Here is a 20,260-nt window from a genome sequence, read left to right as displayed (position 1 = left end):
ATTGACGGATGGGCCGCTCACGGAACATGGCCCGGGTTCCGTAACGGGTGGAAGTTGAAACAGCTTCCGAATGGTTGCTCGTGTTTGTTTGACTCCAGGTTGCGCTCATCAGACATGTTAGGTACTTGAAGGTGTTGAAATAAAACAACGCCCAGCAAACACTCATGCTAGACTGTATGTCACTATGGCCGGCCTGCCCTAACACGCTGCAGTCATGCGCACACACACACACATACACACACACGAACACAGTTTTTAAAAGCAGAGCGTGTGTGACTTTGAGGAGGACTTATAGGCGCGGTGTGAAGAAGTCGACATGAGGATTTCAATCTTTGTACTTTTCTTCGTGCTTGGTGTCGTCGCGGCGACCGAAAGTAAGTCACTTCGTTAGCGTAATGACAGCAGCCACGTTTGGGCGATTACAACTTGACCCTTGACCTTTTGGCTCACTTAGACTTTTGTCGCCGAGTGAACTTGCTTTAGCTTTGGTCTGCACTTTGAACTCGGCATTCACCGATACCACTTTTTGAAAAAACGGATAGAAGTTTGAGTACTTTGATTACAGTACTTACAGTCCACTTTGTGTGGCGCTTTCATTTACTTTAAAATACTTCCACACGGCCGACATTATTCCTTCGCTTGCTCGCGTTGTGTGCTAGGTTAACTGTCACTTTGCCACAGGAGGTGCTGCTGTAAAAGTATTAATGCAGTATCAGTTTCTGGTATCCGCTCCCCTGTCATGAGTACGAGTACAAAGCTGTGGTATCGACCCGATACCCGATAACCCGATACCGGTGCACCTTTACTTTGAACCGGATGTGAGCTCATCCACATTTAAGACATGTCAAGCGGAGGCCGTCGATGTTCTCGCGCTGCTCGCAATCACGGCAGTATTTCGAGTTAATGTGTAAAGGTGCTCAAGGTAGACCGTCCAAAAGTCAAAAGTGAAGAAGAGCAGTCGAATCTAACTCAAGAGGCGCTAATAAAAGCTTAGAGCTCGGCAGACAGTTGAGGCAACGACCGTCAGCGGGTCCCAACCGTGACCACCTCGGCTTTTGGTGTTCCTCCAGGTTCTGTGAGCGACGGATGTGACGGCCAGGGCCACTGCGCCTGCAGAGAAGGAGGACCCTCAGGATGTTCACCCAGGTGCAAAAAAAAAAAGTTGATCATTCACCAAAGCGGTCTTTTCTTTCTACCACTCATTGTCGTTCTCCTTTGCAGGGGTCGACGACGGGAACGGCGAGAGACTTCGACACACGCCTTGTGTTTCTGTTATGGCCACAGCAGCCAATGTTCCCCTCAGCAAACGTACAGCGTCCACAACATCTGGTCGGGCTTTGAGCAGGGTAGGCTTTGATAGGCAACGTCTACAGGAAGGAAGGGAGGCCACTGAACGCTTCACTCCGCAGGTCCCGATGGTTGGAAGGCGGCCACCGCTCACGGGGTCACCCCGAAGGACGTGCACTCCCGCTGGTCCCCCAAGTACAAGGACGTGGAGGTGATCTCCGCAAACGGTCTGGCCGTCTACCTGCATGCGCCAGGTACGGATAGACCCGAGCCCCTCAGGCCGAAGCCTTGCCTGTCCTAAACACTTCCTGTCCGCAGCTTCTTACCTGGGCGACAAGTTGCTGAGTTACGGTCGCAACTTATCCTTCTCGCTGCGTCTGGACCGCGGGGTCCGGCATCCGTCCATTGATGACGTCATCTTAGAAGGGTCCGGTCTCCAGGTCTCAGCCTCGCTGGGCGACCTGCGCTCTGTCCTTCCCTGCGGGCAGAAGATCAACTACACTTTCAGGTGGGAATCCCTCCGTCTCGTCTTGGGTCGGGTTCCGTCCCGCTGGCGCGGGAGTCTGATCGGTGAGAAGCGTCAACAACATTCCAATCGCTCCAGCAAGTAGAAACAAAGCAGGAATCCGCGGCGCTCACATGTTTATCTCTCGCCAAGCCTTTTAAATGAAAGCTCGTCTTCATTTTCTTCTTCTCGGTGGGCGGGATTTGTGACATTTTCACAACGCATTCCTTGCATGAGCTCATTTTTCAGTTCTATGCGGCTACCCCCAAAAGGCGTGAGACTTGATTTGTAACTCGGGGAAAAGGGGGTATGGTCAAACGCATACGTCGGCAGTGAGGACTTAGACATTGGACGTTTGAATGACCCTGTGTCGCGCTCTCTTGGGTCAGATTGGACGAGCAGCCTAGCAGCAAGTGGTACCCTCAGCTCACCCCTTTCCAGTTCCAGACTCTGCTCCAGAACCTGAGCGCCATCAAGATACGGGCCACCTTCGGTGACAGAGGTGAGCTCCAACCCGTGCATCCCGGACGCGGCGTCGTTCTCTTAACCTCCAGTTTGTCTCCAGGCCGCGGATACCTCGACAACGTCAAACTGGTCTCGGCGAAACGAGGGGACGGCGTCCCGGCCCACTGGGTGCGGACCTGCGACTGTCCGCCGGGCTACGAGGGCGACTTTTGCCAGCGATGCTCAGCGGGTTTCAAACGCAAACATCCAGTGGACGGCGCGTTCAGCACCTGCAAGCCCTGCGCCTGCGGAGGGGGCGACTGCGACCCGCAAACGGGCGACTGCTATCCTGCAGACGACACGCAGACCTGCTCGGACGGCTTCTACTGGGACTTCTGGATTCGCCGCTGCATCCCCTGTCCCTGTGCAGAGGGAATGTCGTGCTCGACGCTTCCTGGCTCCACGCAGCCGCAGTGTCACGAAAACTGTCCACCCGGAACCACAGGTAGGGTTGGCCTAGATTAGACAAAACAGGATGTAACGGGACTTCTCTACGTGGCATCACGGGGGCGTGAACTCCCCTCGGACCCCATCCACTTGTTGGGGCTGAAGGTGCGGTTTCGTGTATGTGCTCAGGCCTTCGCTGCGACCAGTGTCAAGAAGGTTTTTACGGCTCGCCAGGAGGGGGCGCCGGAGGCTGGCGGCCGTGCCAACCTTGCCAGTGCAACGGCCACATTGACGTCAGCGTGGCGGGAAGTTGCGATCGAATCAGCGGCGAATGTCTCAAGTGTGTCAACAACACAACGGGTCCCAGCTGCGGGGTCTGCTTGCCAAACTTTTATCGCCGCCTCCTTACCGAGGCCTGCAGACGTAAGCCACCTTCGCCGAGTTGACACACTGGCGATACGTCGACGCTCACGTCAGCTTTGCCTGTATTCCGGCTGCACAGCATGCGACTGCGATCTTCGGGGCTCCGAGTCGGCGCAGTGCGACGTCGACGGTCGCTGTCGCTGCCGAGCAGGTTTCGACGGTCCAAAGTGTCAGGCTGGGGGGCTGCGCGAGTGTCCCACCTGTTTTAACGGACCCAAAACCAAGGTGAGCACTGGCCTAGGGTCGTTCTCGTCCCGCAAGCCACGTCCGTCCGTCTTTGCTAATGAGTGCCTCGCAGATGGAGGAATTGGCCTTCAAACTTCGGCGGTTGGAAGAGGCCAACTCTCAGATGGGTGGTGGACAGGGTAATAGCAACATTGGCAATGCAGAGGCTGTGCTAATTGCGGCCGAAAAGATGACAAACGACCTGGAGGGAGACGCGGAGAGGATGGCAGGTGGGTCGTTGCTTGCCGAGAACATTTGGACTACTCGAGTCTACTTGTCCAAGTCTCACTTGTGATGTTTAACAGACCTGGATAAAAGGCTTCTGGACAGTCTCAAGTCCATCAACCGCACTCGCCTTGCCGAGGAACAAGACATCCAGAACGTGGCCGATGCCGCCGGTGACATCCGAAAACGCCAGCAGACTTTTGTGACCAAAATGGATCAGCTTTGGGATTTCATGGACGACATGAAACGCAAACTGGACGAGGGCAAGACAGTACTTCGCTCAGCTGTAAGACCTTTGGCCGCGTCGTTGAGTTTGCATTGATGCAAGTGGGCACAGTGGGGGGCTGACACAAAGGGACAATGAGTAAATCTTATTCTCCCGGCTTCTTCAGGAGTTACCGGCGGGAGATGCTCCTCTGCTTCCAAATACGCTCTCCTCATTGGCGCAGGCAGCGACAACCTTGGCTGATAAGTGCGTGCACCAGACACTCCTCAACAGCATCGTGGCCGACCCACTTGCTTATTTCAGTCTTCATCTGTCAGACATCAGACCAAGGCGACAGCGGTGGAACGCAGCGCCAACGAGGCTCTCGACGACTCTGAGAAAAGTCTGGCGCTGGTCAAAGGTCTTCTCAGCAAAGGGAACAATGTCAAAGACTTGATCGGAGGAGCGAAAACTGTGTACGTCTATCTTTTGCTCCATTGAGCCTTGAACAGGGAGCAGCGTCTCATTTTATCCGCACGCTCCTTAGTTACGATGGGATGGTGCCACGGGTCAAGACTTTGGAGAACCGGGCCGTCCGCTTGAGCGATGAGGCAGTGGATGAAAGCAACAGGGCCAACGGCATGCTGGGAGACATCAAGAAGATGGCCGGAGAAATCCCGCCCGCCCTGACGGTCAGTCAATCAGAGTCAAAGTATCCATTTTATGACTTGAAGCTCCTTCGCATCCTAACGCGTAGTTGCTCTCAGGGGGACACGAACGCCATGGCGGCCAAGCTGGACCTCCTGAGGAAGGTAGTGGACGAGAATGTGGCGGGCTTCACGGCGTTGCGCGATGACATCGGGCGGGACACGGTGGCCGCCGAGGATCTGCTGGAGCGTGGCAGGAATGCCATGCAGGTAAGCAGGCGAGCATTGCACCAATTCACGTCGTGGTCCTGATTGGCGAGCGCATTAGCAAACAGGGTCAGTTCCTTGAGGTCCACCATCAATTTGTCCTATCCCATCCTAAGTGTGATGTCATCAGCAAACAGCCCTCTGCCAAGGTTTACTGTTTTATCCTCAAAATCGCCAGCTAGTAGATTGTGAGCGTGACTCTCGCAGGACATCGACACGCTGACAGGCCGAGTGGATGCCGCCCATGCCGACACCAAGGGGGCGCTGCAGCGCATCAACAGCAACACCAATCAACTGGACACCGCCCTCGGTACTCTGAGAGGTAAACAGAAAATCACACGCGTAGAAACAAGCCGCCTCAGTCCTAGCCCATCCGTCTTCACCGTCCTCAACATCCTGTCCCTCCTCAGGCTTTGACCAGCAGATCGCCGACAACCAAGCGCTGGCCGACGCCGCCATCAAGCGACTTCCTGCCATCAACGCGACCATACAGCAGGCTGCCAAGAACAATGCGAAGACTCGGGTCCTGCTGGACACCGTGTCTGCCGACTCCGACGGGGCCATGGCATCCATCAACCGGCTGGAGAACCTGATCCCCGGCCTGGAGGTGCGTAGCATAAAGTGCTGGCGTCGAAGCTAAGCTAATGCTAGGAAGTCCAAGTATGGAGACTCTCATGCTCCACGTTCAAAGAGAAGGGAAAGGAGCCCCTTTGATTGGCTGTGATGGTCGTTGGCCTTGGCCACTCCAACCAGGATGCAGACCTCCCTCTGGCTGATCTGTTGGCCTGCGCCGGTGTGCGAAATGACTAAGCCCTGAGCAGAATGGCTCCATGCGCCGTGCGGCCCCCATACTTGGCAGAAAGTGATGAAAAATGTTTGACCCGCTAGGAAGGGATCGAGTTGACGCCACAACTCGTGAGCGACATCAGCAAATTTAACGACGACGCCAAGGCACTGCGGGTGGTGGCGGATGACGTCCGCACAGACATCATGGACGAGCTGGACGATGCCAGGAACCTGGAAGCGGATGCCGCGCAGGTAAGACAGCGGCTGGCGGAAAGGCAGCGACAGCAAAGTGACGCCTGCGTTTGACTCGCCCACAGGCCGGTGATGCCGCCGCCAGCGCCCTAAGGAACGCCAAACAGGCCAGAGACGACATAGGAAAAATGCTGCGGGACATCGCCAGTGGGCTGGCCGCCGTCGGTAAGAAACGCACTCAAATTGTTGGTGATAAAACACAAAAGACGTTTTGAAAATGAGAAAGATGATTATGGCCACAGTTGGGCCTCGCTGGGAACTTTAACCTCCTTGCTGTTCCACAGACACACCGGGAACGTTGGACCCGCGCCGCCTTAAGGAGCTGGAGGAGTTGGTGGCGACGGGCCGCCGGGACGTGCAGACGAAACTGGAGCCTCAGCTGAGGGATGCGTTGGATCGTGAGGCGGCGCAGCGCCGCCTGCTGGCCATCTTGGACGGGGACATTGACGCCATCTTGTGGGACATTGCCAACCTGGAGGACATCTTGAAGACCGTGCCCAGTGGATGCTTCAACAGCCCCCCCATTGAGAAGGCCTGATACAACCTCACCACACCTGGCCCCGCCTGTCGTTTTTTCAGACGACGTTCGGTGGTGGAAGCTCCTCCCCTTTTCACAGTCACACACATACACGCACATATGTGCACATTCTCGTGTGCTCAAGTCTCCATTTTGTTTGCTCCAATTTCTCTTGTTGCACAACCAGCTATGGGCTGATTGGCCGCCGATAAGCGTTTTCAAGCATTCGTGCTTAATTTTGGCTTCTGTGAACCCACCAAAAGTTGGCAAGGCCATTCAAGAAGACCAGATGCTCCCGTTTTTGTCTCCTCTGACACCTTTAATCTCAAAAGACCGAGCGAAGGTCTTTGATGGCACGCAAATGATTTCTGGACAGCTCGAAACATGCTTTGAATTTGCTGAGGAGTTAAAAAAATTACTTTTGGAGATGGGGCCATTCTGCCGAGAGCCAAGGGACACGCACAGACGCCTGCCACGAGGGTCCTATTTGTCTATTTTGAGAATAACAACGCGCCCAAAGCTCTGCTGCTGAAGTGTGAGCTGATCGATTGTCAAGCGATGAATACCATCGTTATGGAATGGAATAAAAGGCTGCAGACCCAAATGGTGGTTTTGTCTTGAAGTTTAATAAATCCATCAAAGTCATGCCACAAGCACAAGCGGAGTGTCAACATGCTGCACGCTCAACACCAACACGGACAAGCACGCTTCGCTTTCAAAAGCCAACCCTTCGCTTCCACCCTGTTTTGGAAAAACGCATTCTTGCCCAAAATTCCCCCCCCAGTGAAGCAGACTGGAAAAGGCTCACTGTCACTCGAGCGGTAGGGATGAAGGCAGAGCCACACCTGAAATTGTACACTTTTACGCTGGCTGTAAAAACAAACAACAAAAGGCTCTCAATGGTGTCCAAATAAGCATTTCCTTGAGACCAGGCCGGAAAGGGAAACCACAACATGTCTTCCGAAAGGAGCAAAGTGAACGAGAATTGAAGTCAGCGGGCAATGTGTTAAGTGCAGTACCAGGTCATGCCACAACACGGGGGGGCAGCGATGAGCTCTACTCCAAGACATGCGGCGTAATTAAGAGCAAAGAAGCTCCTGAGTTCCAAGTCTGTTATTTAAAAGCCCCGTTTGGAGGTTCGCCTGCTCCATTTGTGTTAGCTGAGCCTCAAATTTTAAACCAAATGGGAATATTTCAGCGGACTGAACTTTGTGTATTACCATGGCCTGAGTGGTTTCAATCTGCCCGGACTTTGTTTTGGAGCTTTTGCTTAGCCCAGTCCTGGGCTTTTGCATTCAACGTGAACTTTCCTCAGACCGAATCATATCATATGGTTGGGTTGACCGCTTTACGATTTAAGTGCACAATGTGGCGTTGCCTTCACTCCTAGTTGTCACCCAGTCAAGCCCACGCTGCTTCTGGTGTGAAGAACATGCAGAAAAGTTGGTGAATGCGTCGAAGGACACGGAGGGGCCAAAAAATGTTTTGGAGTCTCCGGTGCGATGCGGGTGGGTGTGGAAATGGCCCAAGTGGCGCGGTCGGCGGGGAGACGTGTTAGCGGGCGCCGGCTAGCACACGCGTGCTGCGCTGCAGCAGTCTCTATCCCGAGGCCTTGATGTAAAGCTGCGTGTTGAGGATGTAGTCGATGACGGGCTGACACAGGTAGTCCACCACGTGTCCGTCGCCGTGCTGCAGCGCCAGCCTGCGAACAACAGCCACAGACCCGTCACAACCAGTACCGTATATTTTTGCGTTGTGCCCCCTGGAGGTCTGACAACAACCGACTCCCTCCTCTCCCTCCCCGCCTTGCACGTCGCTGATCCGTCCTCCATATTCAGCCGTTTAACTTACCTGCTCTTGGTGGAGCTGACCTGCGCCATGGGATGCTCGCCGTTTTCTTCGACCACCACAATGTTGTCCTGAGAGAGGGCAGACGACGGCGGGTCAGAAAGTGGCGGCTGAACCCGGGACACGAGAGCCAACCTGGTGTTTGCGCAGCACCGGCGACTGCTTCATGATGCGCTCTGTGTTGGCGCCGTCACGAGGAACCACCACCAGGCCGAAGTCGCCCACGATCACCTCCATCTGCAAACGCGGACACACGCTCGCTGACCTTCGGTCGACTCAACATGTTGTGATCTGCAGAACTCTTTTATGCGGGTGGTGACGGAAAAGACGGGCTGAGGTAGGAAGGGTGGGGGGTGCTTACATCACTGTCCTTCCACAGGCCAGGGATGCAGAAGGATTCTAGGAGGTCACTTCCACACAGGAGCAAGATGCGCAACTCTACGCGCCACAGTCGAAGGGAGGCAGCAAGGAAGGAAGGAAGGGCGGGAGGGAGGAAGGAATGAGACACGCCCTCAGTCAAGCACTTGTACACACGTCGCACCACCGCCACTCACCGATCTCCTCATACGTCAGGCTGGGTCCCAAGTTGGCGTTTTCATCTAAGGCCAGCAAGGTGAAAGTCAGCGACAAAGGCGCGCAAAACTGGGATGGGCGTTGGCCACACTCACCGATGAAGGCGAAGCGTTCCATGTGAGGACGCACGCAGCACACTTTGCCCAAACTCTCGCTCAGCTTCCCCCAAAGTTTCACTGCAAACCGGAAATACCTCGTCACGGTCCTCGTGGCCGTCGTTGCCGGCAGACTTACCCGAAGTGGCCTTGCGGTTCAGGTTGTTGCGGTTCTGGTAAAGGGGCGGAGTCCGCGTCTGCGGTTGACCGACGACGGGCGTGGACGACGGCGTGTTGACGTTGGACAGAATGCAACCCGTCACTCGCTAAGAGGGCAAGGACATCATTGGGAAGCAAATCCAGACGGGAATTCCTGCGCCTAGGATTCCCGCACATGGCCTGGATGCTTGGTGTTAAAGGAAGCCTCACCTTCATCAGATCTCGGTGGTGCTCCAGGACGCTGCAGGTCGGCTGCCAAGTCTCTTGGTAACACTCCCAAGGGTCGACCCTGCGGCCGCAGGAGGAGGCTTTAGCACGGGCGGCAGAGGCGGCGGCGGCGGGCGACTAACCTGATCCAATCAGACGACTGCACGGCCAGCTGACACATGGTCAGACGATGCTTGCTGGACACCAGGCCCTGAGCGGCACACGACAACAATTTCAATTTGGCACCATTGTGTCAACCCTCCCCAAAGTTCCCAACGGATGATAACAACGACATCATGGCAGCAGATCTTTTCTGCGGGTGTGCGCTCCAAGGGACCAGCGCGCTAACCTGGCTTGTTCTTGCCCCTCACGTTGGATTTCAAGCTCCCCCCCATGTCCAGTCATCATCAACAACATGTTTCGGCCTACTCACAGCTTTCCCATACGAGTCGTGCACCGGCGAAATGATCCCTCCGATCACGATGAAACGGCCACTTTTGTGCAGGTGCTCCCTTGCCTTTTCTGTACACACACACACACACACACACACACACACACACACACACACACACACACACACACACACACACACACACACACACACACACACACACACACACACACACACACACACACACACACACACACACACTGAGAAATTCAAAGACCCTCGACATCAAGCTCGAGTGCGTTTGATTGGCTCTTTCTGAGCATTGCTTGTTTATATTAATTTTGACAGCTTGCGCATCTTCTCATTTTCGAAGATGAGGAGCTCGGCGTAATTATTGCTTTGCGGGCTGCGTCACATCACGGGCGCGGTTGGGGGTGCACGCTGGCTGGCGTTGTTTTCAAGGCCCATCTCCGTCGCTAGTAGCTGGCCTGAGCGCTCGCGGCGACAACACGACGCGTTCAACGAGAAGGATCGCTTTCAGCACCGGGAAGGTGGACAGCGACGAGCGCGGCCGAACAGGCAAAAGCCGGCCGCCTGGGATGTTTTTATTTTTTTTTTGTGACGTCACAACGTGCCGTTCTCCCACACAAAGGCTTACCGAACATATGGATGTGTCCCTTGGTGATGGGATTGAAGCTGCCGCACGATAGCAGGATCACGTGACTCTTGCTGCTTTCTGGCATGGCTGATTCTGGTCGCGGTTCTGGTTCTGGCTTGTGAAGCGGCGGCAGACGATGCAGAGCGAAAGGCGAGGTCTCCTGGTCTGCGGCAGGATGATGGGGGAAGTGACGTCACCGTGCTGACGTAAACAAGGACGAGTCCAAAAGTTTTTTTTATTCATTCTCATCTTTAAACATGTATTTCTGGTAGAAATTACCGCTGAATGCTGATTTGTCAAATATGGAACATTACTGAATGCTATGGATTGGAATTCGGAGAATGTGCACCAAAAACAAGCCAAAAAAGACACTTGGGCTTATGTTTATTTGAAAGTAGCCATGCATTTACAAGACATGGATGTGGACGTTATGATATACATTTTTTTTATTTCGAACACATGAGCTTATGGGGTGGTGGAGGCCACCCGAGAAGACGGAGCTCCCGCCCCCCGCGTGTGCAGGCAAGCAATCAGACTCGCTTGCAAAATGTTGACGTCCAATGGCTGGGGTAAATGAAAGCCTGACGTCTTTGGACAGTCGGATCTTTGCCGAGCCTTCGGCAATTTAGCAGACCTTAAGGTGACAAGAAGTCTCACTCTGATATTTTTTCTTCTCGCGACTCTTGCATGAACATCAACATGAATGACAATAATTTTAAAAGCACTGCTGTTTATTCTAGCGTATGTTTCTTGTCGACTTGAATAATTTGCGAATTATTTTTCCAGTTGAAGCTGGGCTAGCCTCGTAAAGGCATGGTGAGCCATCGTAACTCTGCTTAGAGCTTTGCAATTGGGGGCGGTACCCACTGCAGTTGCTCCAGCTTCCTTGCTTGGCTGCTCGCTCGCTCCATCCGAGCGGGCCCCGCTGTCATCCCTGCTGTCGACAACTTGCTGCACACTACCAAGAGGAGAAGAGACGAGAAGGGAGAGAACATCGAGTAGGAAAGAGACCAGCCAAGACATGTCGGCCCCCAAGCGACAAGACACCCGCAAGCTCTTCGAGAACTTGTCCGGCCATGGAAAGTCCATCGGGGTGCTTACCAGCGGCGGAGATGCCCAAGGTGAGAGCCACGACTCCCGGCTTCCATTTGCAGAGAAGTTGGGAGGGGGATGGGGGGGCGAGCGCCTTCATCCTTTAATTATGAACATTTTCTTGCCTCTTTTTGAAGTGCCATCATTTCAAAATGAAGCAAAAAACAAAAACAAAAAAAACAACAACTACTCATTTGGCCGCGCTCATGACTTATCTCGTTGCGTCAAAGCCAGACAGTTATAAATTGACTGCTTTTCTTGGTCGACACTTCGGGGTCTTTTCGTGTTGTCACTGAATCAATTTGGAGAAAAAGCCGCAGTTTGCGTCCAGATGATTAGGAGAAGTGACGTCCGTTAATGGAATTATGCCGTCTGTGCAGCAAGTGAATGCCAGAAAACGTAGGTGTGTTAGAGACTGCACCAAAAAAAGAAAAGAAAAAAAAAAAGCCCTAGCCCTAGTACACTTATAATTATTAATAATTCAAAGGACTATATTTTACTATCAATAAATTTAAGTGTTTTTGCTGGGGAGCATTGGTGTGGTTTTTAATCGTGTTTTATTGGGAGGTTACGCAATAGCATTGTTTAAACACGCACGCACGCACACGTACGCGCGCGCGTCAACATCAACAAGTGCTGCTTCGATTAAAAAGAAAATCCGTCCGTTCACGAGAAACCAATTTACACTTACGAACAAAAATCTTTTTAATCAGAATAGTGTTTTTAATTTTTTTTAACGAATGCCGATTTTTTTGTCAATAGGTGTTAAGAATTCGTGTCACACAAGCGTGGACGATGAGTGCGTCATGATAACACCATGGAATACACTTGTTTCCGTTATGTGACTTCCACAAAAAGAGAAGCTGTGTTGGCTTAGGCTAGACTTCGCTTTTACGCTGAAGGCAAGCGAGGTTGGTTTCTGGTGGAGGCGCATGATAGCTTGACGCACGCTGTGGAAAAGCGACGCAGCGCCTACGTGAGGAACAGCAAGTTGTCGAGGCAATGAATGGAAAGCACGCACGCGCACAGACACGCGCCCACTCATGATGGTGCATGCGCGCGTGTTCGTGACACCACATTTTTGTGTTGTCCGTATCGTGGAGAAGCTTCTAGGCAGCACAATAGTAAATATTAATCTGAGTTCTTTGGATTTGCATCCAATGTGTGATTTCAGGCCTCATACCTTATTAGTTTTATTTTGAAAGAAACACTAACGTAAGTTAATTTTCTTTTTTTCTCAGGGATGAACGCGGCAGTCCGGGCGGTGGTCCGCATGGGAATTTATGTGGGAGCCAAAGTCTACTTTATACATGAGGTCAGATAGCAACACAACATAAAAATATGAAACAAGTGCCGAAAATGTGCAAATATGCAAAGCGAGACACTGCCTCGAGCTCTCCGAGTGGCAACTTTGAGGAGCCATCCCGGTTTCAGCGTCGGCTAATTGGATCAAGGTCCTGATCCTCGCTGACTCCACTTTTTTTCTTCGGCAAGAGTCCAAACACGCACTCGCTCGCTTGCTCAGCTCCTCTTGCTCTTGCTTGGACCCTGCTTTTACTTTGGCGGGTGGGCGAGCGTACAGCTTTTGTTCCCCCCCCCCAATAAATGTTTCGCAGTGTTTCTGATGACTCAACGGAGTGATTTGATTATTCAGAACGACAACATGATTAGGAAGCTCGATTTTCATCGCTAATGAAGACAAGCAACCGTACAAATTGCATCTGTCTTTTTTCAGGGGAATCAAACTTGCGTGCTCTCAGGCCGTAAATAACCATTATTTGAAGAAAGGTCTTTCAGGACGGTGATGTGATTGGAGTAGGCAAGCTTCAGATGCGCTATCAATGCACCACAGAGTGTGTCTCTCCGTGTTTCTGATGCACATCCATTATCGATATCGCCCAAAGTGAGCGACCGCATTGAATGTGAGCAAAGTGGCGTCCCACAGGGCTACCAGGGCATGGTGGATGGCGGCGCCAACATCGAGGAGGCGTCATGGGAAAGCGTCTCCAGCATGTTGCAAGTGGTGAGCACAGCACAGCCGTTGCTTAACCACCCAGGTGGCAAATGCTCCCGCTTGACCTTCGGCCCCGCCCCTAAACCCCGCAGGGCGGCACGGTGATCGGCAGCGCTCGTTGCAAAGCGTTCCGCAACCGCGAGGGTCGCCTGGAGGCCGCGCGCAACCTGGTGCTGAAGAACATCAGCAACCTTTGCGTCATCGGCGGAGACGGAAGTCTGACCGGGGCCAATCTTTTCCGGGAGGAGTGGAGCGGACTCCTGGACGAGCTAGTGCAGAAGGGTAGGTGAGACCTTCACCGCACGCGGGCATGGAGCCCACGGAAAACACTCCCTTGTTACTTTGGCAGGTGTAATCGGCGAGGAGGCGGCACGCAGCAACTCGGTCCTGCACATCGTAGGCATGGTGGGCTCCATCGACAACGACTTCTGTGGCACCGACATGACCATCGGGACCGACTCGGCGTTGCACCGCATCATCGAGGTGGTGGACGCCATCATGACCACGGCTCAGAGGTCCGCCTGCAAACGCACGCTCGGCCGCCACCTCGCTACTGACTTTTTACTTTCCGCTCGCGTCTAGCCACCAGAGGACCTTCGTGCTGGAGGTGATGGGTCGACACTGCGGGTAGGTGCCGGCCCGGCTAGATGGCCGCCGGCCCGGCCAGATGGCCGCCATGGCTGTATCACATGGGACGATGTGCCGTGTGCAGATACCTGGCGTTGGTCAGCGCTCTGGCCTGCGGAGCTGACTGGGTGTTTTTTCCTGAAATGCCTCCCGAAGACGGCTGGGAGGACAACATGTGCCAGAAGCTCTCTGAGGTAACAGCCCACGCTCTTACACCTTACGTGACAAGTAAATCTTGATATGGCCTCTTCTGGACCAAGCGTTGCGCCACAGATTTACTTAGCACAGAGTTAGCAAAGACTAAAAACGAGATGGGAAACCTGACTTGCAGTCATGCATGTTCTTATCTTATCAGAACCGTGCTGACAAGAAGAGACTGAACATCATCATCGTGGCTGAAGGCGCCATCGACAGCCACAACAAAGCCATCACGCCCGACTACATCAAAGATGTAAGTCCTCTCGAGACGCAAAGACGCTAGCGCTACAGACATCATGTGCAGCCATTTTGCCAATGTGCCCGTTAGCTGGTGGTGCGCAACCTGGGCTTCGATACCAGGGTGACCATCTTGGGCCACGTGCAGCGAGGTGGAACCCCGTCGGCCTTCGACAGGATCCTGGTAAGACACGTCGCTCCGAAACGCGGAGCGTGACGCTAAATGCCGACCCTGCAACCTCGCTACAGGCTAGCCGGATGGGTGTGGAGGCGGTGCTGGCCTTGCTGGAGGCCTCTGCTGGCACGCCCGCCTGCGTGGTGTCGCTGGTGGGCAACCAAGCTGTGCGTTTGCCCCTCATGGAGTGCGTGCAGATGGTAAGCCCACCGACCCCTTGTGCCATTTTTTGATGAGAAGCTGGGATACCACCATTTTGTGTGTGTGTGTGTTCAGACACAGGAAGTGCAGAAGGCCATGGATGAAAAGAAGTTTGAGGACGCAGTCAGGCTGCGGGGCAGGTATTTCATTTATCATGAAACAAAAAATTTGGAAGAGGGAGCAGCGTAATGTCCGTTGAACTGAAGTCATCCTTTTAAATGATGGGGATGTGTTTGTCTCCTTTGCAGGAGCTTTGAGAACAACCTGACCACGTACAGACTTCTCTGCAACCACAAGGCTGACTCGGAGCTTCCGCACGTAAGCACCGATTTTGACGGCAGCTATAGCGCAAACGTTTGCGGAAAGACGTAACGAATCGGACGTCATGTGTCTCCCCTTCAGCCACTCTGACACATGTTAACGATAGCCCAGCGAGGTACTTCCTGCACAGGTGCATTGGGGCCACTCAGATGAGGGGCGGAGCTATTGCATGGTTTACATAATTTTTATTAGAATAGTAATTTTATATATATATATATATATACATACATTTATACATATATATATATAAATGGGTTTCAAATATTTGGAAGCTTTATTTTTTTTCCCTTCAAGTGCACATCCTCGTCTTGGCCGTGCACATGACGACACGCGTGCACTTGAATGCGAGTTTTGGGCTTCCTGCTGCTCGGTTGCATCTTGCGGCCCATCGCATGTTTTGGATGTTCACCGCTAAATGCTGCGACCTTTGACAGAAAAGCCTTTCCTCGTCAGAGCTCCTTCAACGTGGCCGTGTTGAACGTGGGGGCGCCCGCCGCCGGGATGAACGCGGCCGTGCGCTCTGCCGTCCGGGTGGGCATCGCCGAAGGCCATAAAATGTTCGCAGTGAGCGACGGCTTCGAGGGATTTTACAAGGGCCAGGTGAGACTTTCTGCATCTTTTTTAGTGAGTTCAGGGTGGGCGGGTCACTAGTAGTCTGGAACGCGGCAGCAACGCCGTCGCCCAGCTGGCTGCCTCTCTTTGTATTCTGCATTGCTAAGCCCACCCAAGGTCAGAGTGCTAAACTTGGCGTGCTAACGTATGAGCTAACAAATAGCAGCCGGCACTAAATTAAACTCGGCGGAAAGAGACATTCCTCACAGGTCAATGTAACGAGTGGCACCAGGCAAGAGGAAGTTCAGATAAGCAGAAGAGTAAGGACGCCGCTGTCGTCCCAGCTCGGCTCTGATTCCCAAATAATACAAAGAGCCTGGAAGGTCACTGTTACAGTTACAAGGCTTCAAAGTTGATTGATTTCCACTTTTATTGGTTTGCATGATCAGATCAAGGAGATCAAGTGGGGCGATGTCGGCGGCTGGACGGGACAAGGAGGCTCGCTGCTTGGCACCAAACGGTATACCTCAATGCACTCGCTGCAACGTTTTTGGGACTAAGTGGACTTTTACCGGGCATGCTGGCGTAGAACACTTCCCGGGAAACATCTGGAGCAGATCGCCCAGCAGATGGCCGCCCACAACATTAACGCGCTGCTCGTCATCGGGGGATTTGAGGTACAAAAAACGATGGCGGCATTTAGCTGTTGCACAGAGCTAACGCTAATGACATCTGCTCGCTCATTTGCCAATTGTGCAGCCTGTGTTGTTGCTTTGGTTTGACAAACATGACTGAACATGATCTCATCGTGTGCACGTTAGGCTTTCAAGACAGGAGTAGGGTTTTAAGACAGGAATAGGGTTTCAAGCAAGGGAGGGTATTGCGACAGGGTTAGGGTTGGAGGCCTGGGGTGGGGTTTTAAGTTAGGTTTTCAAAGTAGGGTTTCAAGCAATGGTTAGGACTGGAAGTTTCAAAGGAAAGGAAGATCTTACATGGTTAAGCTTTAAGGTCAGAGTCTGCCCCGGGCTTGTATAAGGTTGGAATAAGGTTTCAAGAGAGAAATCCACCTTGTCCCTCTGGAGTGTTTTTGTGTATGTGCGCATTGTGATTGGCTCTCTCCCCTTGGCTCCTTCCATCGTTGCACGCCACCCCCGCTATTGTTTGTTTGGTTAACAAAATGTAGATGCGGCCCCTTGGCCGCTTTGTCTTTCATGTGCATGAAGCTCAGCTAGCGGATGCGATTGTTGGCGATGGCATAGCTTAGCGGCTAACTTGTGTTTGGCTTTTCTTTGGTGTCTCTCTCCAAATTCCGCTGAAGGCTCATTTATATGATACCAATCGCCACTTTGAGAGCTTTCCCTCGTTAAAAAAACTTTTTTTCGTCTGTGTCCTCGCAAACGGGCTGTGACCCTTGCAGGCCTACATGGGACTACTGGAACTTTCGGCGGCACGGGACAAATATGGCGAGCTCTGCGTGCCAATGGTGATGGTCCCCGCCACGGTGTCCAACAATATACCGGGCTCGGACCTCAGTATCGGTTGCGATACGGCGCTCAACGCCATAACGGATGTAAGTCGGCATGCACGTGCGTGTGTGCATGTGCATGTGTGTGCCGGCGAGTGCGATGAGTGAGCGCTCACAGCAGACGCCCGCTGCGCTCGTGCCAAAGGCCGCTTGAATTCTTAGTAGGTAAAAGGTCAGCTTTTGACTGCTGCAACTCATCGGTCCTCCAAAACGTCTTTTTGTGAATTGAAACGTGCCAAAAAGGTAACTTAGTCAAAGTAGCGCAAAGTAGCTACGGTCAGGTAAGTGTGTCGCATGCACTCCTGTCAATTCACTTGCGTTTGTTTGGTCAACAGCTGACAAAGAACGAGCGTGCGGGATGGAGTTTGTTGCGATCTCGTGCGTGCGAGGGCACGAGGGAGGGACTGAATGCCATGTTGAAGGAATGGTGTCCTAGCTAAAATAGGATTGCCGCTTTATCAAGTCGCGTCAACACGGTGACGCGTTGACAGACGGCGCGACCGCTCGGTCCAGTGGAGAGAGCCAACACCAAGCCACAAACGCACAAAAAGTCTTGTGCCACACTGCGAGATAACAACATATGTTATCGTGCTACTCAGAGAGGGACAGACATGAACACACGTACAGCACACAAAGATAGAAAGACAAACAGACATGACGCAAAAAGACGAAAGAAAGGAATTGACACGTATATATGAACTCTTACGTCATTAAAAGACACACACACGCTTAGCTGTAGGCATGCCCCAACGTGGGCACAGCGTAACGAGGCCCGCGGGCGTCCGTGCGTCCGTTAGGCCTTGGAGTCGGTCCTGCAGCTGTATGAGGCTCGCGAACGCTTTGAGGAGTTTTGCGTGCCGCTGTGCATGCTCCCCGCCACCATTAGCAACAACGTACCCGGCACCGACCTCAGCATCGGCGCAGACACCTCCCTCAACGCTCTCGTGGAGGTAACAGCGCAACCGCCGCCTTTGCCCGCCGTCACCTTGTTGTTTTTGTCGATGTGAAGTCGCCATGGTAACCGTGCCGCGCTGGTCAGCAGGTAAGATGGTCCCGATTGAACATGGCATTTCTGTCAAGTTGTATTGTTGCGAGGACGAGGAGCCGCTTTGGTGCGTGACGCCGGTGCGCTTGTTGGCAGACGTGCGACCGCATCAAGCAGTCGGCCAGCGGCACCAAGCGTAGGGTGTTCATCATCGAGACCATGGGTGGCTACTGCGGCTACCTGGCCACCGTGGGTGGGCTAGCGGCTGGCGCTGACACCGTCTACATCTATGAGGAACCCTTTGACATCCGAGACCTGCAGGTGGGTCCCGCTGGAGCTCGCGTGCCTTCCTTCTCCAAATTTGACAGTACATGGAAAAAAGTGGGCGAGCATAGCTGCTAATCGGATACTCGCAACGAGATGTTTATGTGGCTCAACAATTTATTTCATCTAAGTCAAACTGGTTGTTGTTCCTTGGAGGGTAACGTGGAACATCTGACGGAGAAGATGAAGACCACCATCCAAAGGGGTCTGGTGCTCAGGTGAGAGGGGCGGGGGATGCCTTCTCTGACAGTGGGCCGATTCAATGTCGTGTTTGTGTGCAGGAATGAGAACTGCAATGAGAACTTCACCACCGATTTTATCTACCAACTTTACTCAGAGGAGGGTCGAGGGGTGTTTGACTGCCGAAAGAACATTTTGGGACACATGCAGCAGGTACAGCAGCAGCTTTTTGTCATTCAAACGGTTGCGTACCTCAATTGTTTATTTCAATTGAGTTGATGGCTGACATTAATGATGGAGAAACACTTGGGCATTGATGCAGGGCTGTGCCGACGTTCTCTACAAAGTGCACACCGAATATTTTTCCACAGGGTGGCGCTCCGTCTCCCTTTGACAGAAACTTTGGCACCAAAGTAGCGGCCAAAGCAGTCCAGTGGCTCACCAAGACCATGAAGGAGTCTTTCAAAGGAGGTAAAAGGTGGAGCGGCTATCACGTGAGCGGGCTCTCGCCGCTTCAAATGTGAATCTTTGGACACGCAGGGCGAGTGTTCGCCAACTCAGAGGACAGCGCCTGCTTGCTGGGCATGAGACGCCGAGCGATGCTCTTCCAGCCCGTGGCGCAGCTCAAAGACGAGACCGACTTTGAGTAAGAACTTTTACTTGAGCGGAAGGCAGCCATTTTGATCCAAAGATTCACTTTGATTTAGTAGCATAAAATTTGGCGGGCAAGACTGACTCCACTCCACCTCCTGTTTTAGACACAGGATCCCCAAGGAGCAGTGGTGGCTGAAGCTCCGCCCCCTGATGAAGATCCTGGCCAAGTACAAGACAAGCTACGATGTGTCCGACTCAGGTCAGCTGGAGCACGTTGGCCGCTTCCGGGCCAAAGAAGGCGACTCCTCGGCCGCTATCTGAACATCTCATTGGCTGCTGCTATCTTAGGCACATTTAACAAAACACGCGTGCACAAAAAATGATATAGAAAGTCACAGGCTGTTACTCTAATTTATTGCAGATCGAATATATTCTCGAATGATGCACTTGAAATGACGTACTGAATGGAGCACTACAAATGTAGCCTTATCTTGTTGTTGTTTTGTCTTTGTTGTTGCTCATGTGTCGCAAATGTTGGTGTGCATAAGAGTTCTGTCCGTTGTGTGTCAGTGTGTGTACACAGTATTAAATCTTTGATTGTGATGTTTTTGTCTTTTTGTCACTCTTTTTTTTGCCTTAAAACTGTAGTTGTTATTCAAGACAGTAGATAGCGTCATCGTGCATTGTGTTATTCTGAAGTCCTGGGGGCGTCCTAACTTGCCAGATACACACAAAAAAAAAGATTTTAAAAGCAAAAAAAGTCGATGTTCCATGATACGTGTCCTTTAAGGTTTTCTGTAATACGCCCCCTGGAGCACATGTTGTTCACATTCTGACCACTAGGTAGCAGCACAACATAACATTTCACCTTAAATACTGCTATTTCTTGCAGTTTTGTCCGAATGCGCTTTGATGAGTAGTAATTATATGTATGATGTATTTGTTGGGCAATTTATCAAGAAGGAAAACACGACACTTGATATGACAGATGTGGATCAGCAATAAAAGCGCAATTTGTCACGGTTGGAAAGGAGCAACCGTTTCCTCTCGTGTCTAGAGTGAAACAAGTTGCCG

The 20,260-nt window shown here is 52.5% G+C and overlaps 3 protein-coding genes across 5 annotated transcripts; 2 read left to right on the top strand and 1 right to left on the bottom strand.

Moving 5' to 3' along the window:
• Positions 1 to 232: 232 nt before the first annotated feature.
• Positions 233 to 6,834, top strand: lamc2 (laminin, gamma 2). The gene is made up of 20 exons (XM_088395511.1): positions 233 to 374; positions 1,071 to 1,146; positions 1,222 to 1,346; positions 1,410 to 1,541; positions 1,606 to 1,795; positions 2,182 to 2,294; positions 2,358 to 2,741; positions 2,873 to 3,106; positions 3,186 to 3,331; positions 3,405 to 3,561; positions 3,637 to 3,842; positions 3,949 to 4,028; positions 4,100 to 4,237; positions 4,309 to 4,453; positions 4,529 to 4,678; positions 4,883 to 4,997; positions 5,086 to 5,282; positions 5,564 to 5,713; positions 5,779 to 5,878; positions 5,998 to 6,834. Exons 1-20 carry the CDS (start codon positions 317 to 319, stop codon positions 6,249 to 6,251), a joined length of 3,150 nt encoding a protein of 1,049 aa, XP_088251637.1. The 5' UTR covers positions 233 to 316; the 3' UTR covers positions 6,252 to 6,834.
• Positions 6,835 to 6,836: 2 nt separating this feature from the next.
• Positions 6,837 to 10,358, bottom strand: nmnat2 (nicotinamide nucleotide adenylyltransferase 2). The gene is made up of 11 exons (XM_088395520.1): positions 10,162 to 10,358; positions 9,546 to 9,634; positions 9,256 to 9,323; positions 9,116 to 9,194; positions 8,886 to 9,012; positions 8,747 to 8,827; positions 8,633 to 8,677; positions 8,440 to 8,516; positions 8,214 to 8,315; positions 8,082 to 8,149; positions 6,837 to 7,932 (listed from the first exon to the last, which is right to left on the bottom strand). The coding sequence occupies exons 1-11, from the start codon at positions 10,244 to 10,246 to the stop codon at positions 7,830 to 7,832; spliced, it is 924 nt and encodes a 307-aa protein (XP_088251646.1). The 5' UTR covers positions 10,247 to 10,358; the 3' UTR covers positions 6,837 to 7,829.
• Positions 10,359 to 10,960: 602 nt separating this feature from the next.
• On the top strand, positions 10,961 to 19,789 carry LOC148387293 (ATP-dependent 6-phosphofructokinase, platelet type-like). Of its 3 annotated transcripts, XM_088395516.1 has the most exons (23): positions 10,961 to 11,282; positions 12,495 to 12,568; positions 13,199 to 13,276; positions 13,360 to 13,549; positions 13,617 to 13,782; positions 13,850 to 13,894; positions 13,980 to 14,088; positions 14,250 to 14,345; positions 14,421 to 14,513; positions 14,579 to 14,704; positions 14,781 to 14,845; positions 14,954 to 15,023; positions 15,480 to 15,626; positions 16,028 to 16,098; positions 16,168 to 16,255; positions 16,996 to 17,148; positions 17,901 to 18,053; positions 18,245 to 18,409; positions 18,569 to 18,630; positions 18,694 to 18,805; positions 18,964 to 19,063; positions 19,133 to 19,238; positions 19,351 to 19,789. In XM_088395516.1, the coding sequence occupies exons 1-23, from the start codon at positions 11,183 to 11,185 to the stop codon at positions 19,505 to 19,507; spliced, it is 2,526 nt and encodes an 841-aa protein (XP_088251642.1). In that variant the 5' UTR covers positions 10,961 to 11,182; the 3' UTR covers positions 19,508 to 19,789. The 3 variants fall into 3 exon arrangements, with proteins under 3 accessions (XP_088251642.1, XP_088251644.1, XP_088251643.1); XM_088395518.1 differs by lacking the exon at positions 17,901 to 18,053 and having other exon boundaries at positions 10,968 to 11,282; XM_088395517.1 differs by lacking the exon at positions 16,996 to 17,148 and having other exon boundaries at positions 10,971 to 11,282.
• Positions 19,790 to 20,260: the final 471 nt, after the last annotated feature.

The sequence above is a fragment of the Syngnathus floridae genome, chromosome 14 (assembly GCF_059516105.1).
Source record: "Syngnathus floridae isolate MCC-2025c chromosome 14, RoL_Sflo_1.0, whole genome shotgun sequence".
Classification (NCBI taxonomy): domain Eukaryota; kingdom Metazoa; phylum Chordata; class Actinopteri; order Syngnathiformes; family Syngnathidae; genus Syngnathus; species Syngnathus floridae.
Note: the sequence above shows the minus strand (reverse complement) of the source record. Positions and strands in the feature narration are given on the sequence as shown.

Coding starts and splice junctions, on each gene's coding strand:
- lamc2 (XM_088395511.1), top strand. CDS start 317: ATGAGGATTTCAATCTTTGTACTTTTCTTCGTGCTTGGTGTCGTCGCG. Junction 1,347..1,409: donor CTGGTCGGGCTTTGAGCAGG/GTAGGCTTTGAT, acceptor TTCACTCCGCAG/GTCCCGATGGTTGGAAGGCG. Junction 5,879..5,997: donor CAGTGGGCTGGCCGCCGTCG/GTAAGAAACGCA, acceptor GCTGTTCCACAG/ACACACCGGGAACGTTGGAC.
- nmnat2 (XM_088395520.1), bottom strand. CDS start 10,246: ATGCCAGAAAGCAGCAAGAGTCACGTGATCCTGCTATCGTGCGGCAGC. Junction 8,828..8,885: donor GAACCGCAAGGCCACTTCGG/GTAAGTCTGCCG, acceptor TCCGGTTTGCAG/TGAAACTTTGGGGGAAGCTG. Junction 7,933..8,081: donor GTCAGCTCCACCAAGAGCAG/GTAAGTTAAACG, acceptor TGTTGTTCGCAG/GCTGGCGCTGCAGCACGGCG.
- LOC148387293 (XM_088395516.1), top strand. CDS start 11,183: ATGTCGGCCCCCAAGCGACAAGACACCCGCAAGCTCTTCGAGAACTTG. Junction 13,550..13,616: donor GGACGAGCTAGTGCAGAAGG/GTAGGTGAGACC, acceptor TTACTTTGGCAG/GTGTAATCGGCGAGGAGGCG. Junction 13,783..13,849: donor ATCATGACCACGGCTCAGAG/GTCCGCCTGCAA, acceptor GCTCGCGTCTAG/CCACCAGAGGACCTTCGTGC.